General features: G+C 38.2%; 1 protein-coding gene across 1 annotated transcript in view; it reads right to left on the minus strand.

Annotated features, from left to right (window-relative positions):
* Positions 1 to 5,178, minus strand: part of urb1 (URB1 ribosome biogenesis 1 homolog (S. cerevisiae)) — a 32,414-nt gene extending 27,236 nt beyond the window's left edge. The window contains exons 1-15 of the mRNA XM_015391714.1: positions 4,937 to 5,178; positions 4,716 to 4,855; positions 4,473 to 4,624; positions 3,311 to 3,437; positions 3,126 to 3,222; positions 2,953 to 3,038; positions 2,744 to 2,869; positions 2,532 to 2,662; positions 2,255 to 2,450; positions 1,789 to 1,926; positions 1,530 to 1,703; positions 1,322 to 1,448; positions 1,111 to 1,233; positions 632 to 744; positions 432 to 551 (exon numbers count right to left, since the gene is read on the minus strand). Of these exons, the coding sequence (XP_015247200.1) occupies positions 432 to 551; positions 632 to 744; positions 1,111 to 1,233; positions 1,322 to 1,448; positions 1,530 to 1,703; positions 1,789 to 1,926; positions 2,255 to 2,450; positions 2,532 to 2,662; positions 2,744 to 2,869; positions 2,953 to 3,038; positions 3,126 to 3,222; positions 3,311 to 3,437; positions 4,473 to 4,624; positions 4,716 to 4,855; positions 4,937 to 5,063 (1,977 nt within the window). The 5' untranslated portion in view covers positions 5,064 to 5,178. The remainder of the gene's footprint in view (positions 1 to 431; positions 552 to 631; positions 745 to 1,110; positions 1,234 to 1,321; positions 1,449 to 1,529; positions 1,704 to 1,788; positions 1,927 to 2,254; positions 2,451 to 2,531; positions 2,663 to 2,743; positions 2,870 to 2,952; positions 3,039 to 3,125; positions 3,223 to 3,310; positions 3,438 to 4,472; positions 4,625 to 4,715; positions 4,856 to 4,936) is intronic.
* Positions 5,179 to 5,823: the final 645 nt, after the last annotated feature.

The raw sequence follows: 5,823 nt of genomic DNA on the forward strand, positions 1-5,823 counted from the left end.
CAACAAACAGGTCAATTTAATGGGGAAAAAAGAAAAATGATTATGTAGTACAGCATCTCATGTTGGCTCTTTTAAGTACGTGTTACTGTGGGTCTGTTTCTATATACAAGCTCTGAGATTCTTAATAGAGGGCAAATCTCTTTCAATTATCAGGATATTTTAATACAAATTTGTAGGTTTTTATTTTACATTTCTGGTTAACAGCCTAAAAGATAGATAAATCCCCACTAAAATGATATGACATGAGACATTTGTCATTAAAAGAAGATTGTACTGAGTTTTACCATCAGAGTTAAGAAACGGTGTTCTGTAAAAACATGTCAATACATTATAATTTAAGCTCCTTTACCCAACTTTATCAGGAGGACTCAATGACTACAGAGAACCATGTGTATCTTTCCTTCATGCATCTATAGGGAAAACCTTCTTACTTTTATAACCAGCCTCCTTGTGGTGGAACTCAGGTAGTTGCTGCTGCTGCTCACAAACATTTTCAGAAGCAGGTAGAGCACAGACTTCTCTCCAGATGAAGAGTCTGAATTGACAACATCCTGTGGGTAAAATGAACACAGTAAAATTAGAACGAATTACACTTAGTGAAGGTCCAACAGAACTAACAAACCTTCTTTACCTGTAAGCGAAACCAGGAAAACTTGTTTGCAGGAAGATCTAAAGCCAGTTGCAGTATCTGGTACTGCAAGACTGGAGGGATTTCTTCTCTCATTCCTTTCTCCGATACAATTCCTGAAAAGGTTTGTTTTTTTTTTTTATCGAAAAAACAAAAAAACAAATACTTTATTTTAATGAGAAAATTCCAAAGAAATAATGAGCATCAGCAGCAAACATATTACTAGGGCTGCAACTAACGATTATTTCGCGAATCGATTAATCTGTTGATTATTTTCGATCAATTGATAAATAAACTGATAGGCAAAGGTTTCTTAAAGAAGACTTTTGGTAAAATTGCTGCTCAAGGTGGGTTTCTCTGTCTGCTAAAGTCACATTTTAGAGACTACACTCCAGTTAAAGATTAATCGATTACTAAATTAGTTGATGATTATTTCAATGATCACGATTAATCTGATTAATTGTTTCAGCCCTACATATTACCTTTTAGGAGTTTGCTGAAGTCAAATTTGAACTGTGTAACAAGATGTGGCACCACCCGCTGGTAAAGGCATATGGCTTGAAGAATTAAAGCCTTCAGCACAGTGACCTCTGCCTTCTCTGGTCCTGTTTAACCAGAAAGCACACAGACCAGTCAGCTGACATCAGTAGCAAATATTAAAAACAGAACAAGACACAAACTAAGGGTTCCTACCAGGCAATTCATTTTGGTCATCAGTCAGTACGTTATCCTCTCCACTTTTACTCTTATCACCATCAGCATTTTCCTTTTTGTTTAGAGACTGCCATGTTGAAATGATGTGTGTCATATCAGGCAAAATCTGGAATGGAGGATAAATAAAACAGATAAGCTGTGAACCTGCATCACCAATCTTTATCAAAGATCCTTTTACTGAGCCTACCTTGCCAAGTGTCTCTGTGTATTGCCGCACAAGCTCTTCCATCATCTCAGCAGAGTACAGATCTGATTTCTGCCACACGGATTTGTCCAAAAGATACTCCAGATTCTTATTGGCTTTTTTCAGTAGGAAAATCATGGTGGACACAGTTGTGAGCTGCACCGTTGGGTTTCCAAGCTGTTGATTAAATCAATATATCGTTGGATATTATCCTTTCCACCCCCAAAGTGCATTATCTACATCAAGAGGTTAAGTGACTTACATTGAGGCCTTGTGTAAAGAAAGCCTTGTTGCACACGGGGGGAAGAGAGATGACCAGCACCATGGACAGCAAACGAGGCAAAGGGATCATCTCACCGGTCTGAAAGATGGTGGAAATCTCAGGCTGGGCCTCATAGATCTGATTGAAAAGAGAAACAGAGAAATAAATATTATCATCCATTTGGTAGTTTTTGGGAATGTGCTATTCCACTTTTGCATGTATGTGATTGGAGTTAAAATTGTCCAGGTTCAGGAACGGCACCAAGGACCTTATCAATAAATAACTACAAGTAATAAAAATAGGGTAGAAAATAACTTGAAATGGAAGGATGTAAGAAGAAAATGGTAATCCGTTATTATAAAATGTAGCTAAAATTGTTGAAGGGGTAATCTGACTCAAAATTAGGGATTTTCACTCACATAAATGTTTGCAAATACATAAAACGAAATAAAGCCACAAAATGTACCCTTTTTAGGAGCTTGACATTGTCCTGCCAAGCACCTTTGATGCGTGGGGTGTATGAATATTGAGTCTCCTTGAAAAATCTGGACAAGATGTCAGGGCTTCCTTTCAGTATGTTCACCACCAGCTCCGCCACTAACTCGTCATCAGTCGCCTGTTTCAGCCCAACCAAGAACTGAAGCAAGACAAGGTTTCCAGGCCTGCAAAACATGAAATCTTATGTTTAACAGTGAGCTTTATTTCCAGTGGTGAAATATGCACCCCAGAAGTCATCCACTGACCTGCCGCCTGTGCCATAGCTAGGATCATGGAAGCTGATGCCGTGCTTACGAGAGCAACACAGGTCAACAAGGAAGCTGTGGACAAGTTCCCTGACAACTGAAAGCCCCGCAGCATCACTGTCCTGCTCCGTCTAACAAGACAAGATTACACATGAGAAGTCAAGCCATAATTTGGACCAAAATGGTATCTATGTTATCACAATACAACTTACGGTGTCATCGTTAGCGGTCGCATCAACAATCCCATTCCATTTGTACAGAGATGCAATGTTGGCCAATACAGCAGGGGTGAAAAAGCGAACCTTCTGTGTTTTAGTGATGGCTTTGTTTAAAACAACCTGCACAGTGACAAATATCAAATATTTCAATCCCAAAATCATAAAGTTTTTTTTATTTTAAATGTGCAATCTCATGTACTAACTCTTGTCTTTAATGTTGACAAAATCAAATTGACTGTGGACATCCTGTCCTCCTTCAGACCCGTGTTCAAGATGTGCGGCAGGAGTTCTACAGCATTCAGATCAACACGTCATCCACACACAGGAAAAACACAGGTTTAAAAATACAAAAAAAACCCATAAGTTTTAATCTTACCTTTAAGTTCTAAAACCTGTCCAATGACTGCAGTGTCTCCAGACACTAGAAATGACAGCACAAACTGGATAAAAGCCAGTCTGACATCAGGTTTACCCTGTAAAAGGGATTCAGAAGATTTAACTCGACTCAATTTAACCCGAACAACTTTGACAGAAAAAAGTAGGACAAAACCTGCACCATACCCTTTTATCCTTTTTCTTTGCCAGTCCAGGGAGTGTTTTGATCTGAATATGACTGAGTACCTCTCTGGCAGCTTCAGCACCCTGAGACACCATAGCGGACAGGAGATTGAGGCACTGGCGGACAAATCTGTTCACAACAGTAAAAGAAAGTTATTAATGCAGAGGTGGATTTTATACTTCTTAAGCTTTTTTTTCTTTTCTTTTAACAGTTCCTAGAAGAACAAAATATTGCACAAGGTTTAAATTCTTTATCAATAAAAATGGGTGCCAAACATTTCCATTCAGCTTCCTTCCCTCAACACTACAGCTGTTATACTGCCAATTATTGTGTGGTATGGTTGTACTGACTTTGCATATCTAAAGGTTGAACATTTTGTTAGAAATAAAGCTGAATTTAGATTGAATAGAACCCGTGTGTAAATATAAATGTAAATATAAATGAATATAAATTGATTCTCTATGTCTAGACTTTGAGTCAGCTAGTTAAACACAAACATACTTTGTAAACCATTTCCTCATAGCTCTATATCTATGTTTAGGATCGGGGGATGTTGGAAGGTGAGTCTACTCTCCATCCTTCCATCATTTGCTGTCTGTTTCAGGTTTTCTGTTACGATTACTTTGAACAAACCACTTTCCTGTAGAAAAGCATCATCTGTCATAATCCTAACAATAATCCTCAAGTTGCAGTACATCATTTCACAGCATTATGAGGGATTGGTGGAGTGGCGGCCTAGTGGTTAGAGCATTGAGCTTGGAATCCTGAGGTTCTGAGTTCAAGCCCCACTCCCACAGACTGACTCACTGGCTCACACTGAGCCTGGTTCTGCTGGAGGTTTCCTCCTGTTAAAAGGGAGCTTTTCCTCTCCACTGTCGCTACAAGCATGCTTAGTGTGAGGGATTGCATGCCATCAACTGGTTTTCCTTAGATAGAAAACTTTGAATCAATTTAACTGTATGATCTGGTGAACTGTAAAGTGCCAGGAAATGGTGTTGTGAATTGGCGCTATAGAATTAAACTGAAATTAATTGAACTGCCACACTTCAATTTTTTTCTGTCCTTCTGCTTTATAAAACTGCAATTAAACAAGTAGAATTTGGGGTTATAATGTATGAAGGTATTAACATTTTACACAATACCCAGCTTTGTCATTATACTGACCCGTGATTCGCTGAATAAAAGGAGCCTTGCAGAAGTTTAATGTAGTTGGAAACCATCTTTTTCACGATGACGTTTCCCACCATGTTGAAGTGTGACAGATCACTGGCTGTCCTCAACAAGATCACCTCCAGGCTCCCAAAAATCAGCATCCTCTGGACAGATGAAAGACTCCATCAGCAGGGAAACACTAAAATACGAAAGTGATTTAATCCTTCCATCCTTTCCAAGTGCACTTCAACTTACTTCCGACTCTGAAGTCTTTTCTGCTTCTAGCAACTTAAATATTTCGGCACACTCCATCGATATCTTTATATAACCCTCCACCACATCATACAGATCGGAGGACGGTAGTTTTTTCGCAGTTGATATAAATGTTTCCAGCCCTGCAGTCAGTTAAAGGAGCAAACTTAAGTAACTTTTATTAAGTGGAATCACATAAAGTCAGAGTAAATGTACAATCTTACCCTTCATGGCTGTGGTTGGATTTTTGAGCATGGTTTTAAACACTGTCCCGTTAAACTCCGGAGCTTTCTCCTTTTTTAGCGGAGCCTCGGAGTCTGCCGAGGCGTCGCTTTGGCGCTTTTTACCCATTTTTATTCACACGATTATTTATTAATTAAGCATTACTTTGCATCTCACCATTCAGACTTTAACAGACTAGCAAACAAACCCACGTTGAGGAGTAAATACAAAAAAAATTCCATCTGAGATTATTGTTCGGGCGGAAACAATTCCGGCCAAAGTTTAGTTCCGCATGGCTCACAAGGTTCATCAAAACGCACCGTTTTCTTTTTTAGCAAGAAGGAGGATTTTTTTTTTTTCTGTTATAAAAAATAATGGGATTCGCTGTCCGCCAAGTTACATATGATCCAGGCTTCTTATGAAGAATAGTGGGGATGTAGGAGGTTGCACATTACCTTGTAAAATATATATTACTTTAATTCAATTTTTGTATTTAAGGTTAAAGGCACACACTTAAATTGATCATATTTGGGTTTTATGTGGTAGATCATGATATGCAAGTTTGCGTTTATTACATTATCACATTTAGAAAGGATGCTTTATTTATAGTTTGTTTAGAAGGAACACAATGGTACCATAGCAGTCAAGAATTGCATTAAGTCTTCAGAAACAGGACTGAAGGTTTTTTTTTTTTTTATCTGGTAAGGGATTAAAATCTGGTATGGGATTAAAAAAGGTCTCATAATATTTAGAAATGAGAATGTCACTATAAACAAAAAGTATTTAATTGCAGAACATACTGTATAGAAAAGCTATGCCGAGGTCACACTCTGTATGAGTGTAAGGAGATGGCAATAAAATATTCCTTTGATACAAAAGTGAAGGTCTA

Source organism: Cyprinodon variegatus, unplaced genomic scaffold (assembly GCF_000732505.1).
Source record: "Cyprinodon variegatus isolate N-32 unplaced genomic scaffold, C_variegatus-1.0 Scaffold557, whole genome shotgun sequence".
Taxonomy (NCBI): Eukaryota; Metazoa; Chordata; class Actinopteri; order Cyprinodontiformes; family Cyprinodontidae; genus Cyprinodon; species Cyprinodon variegatus.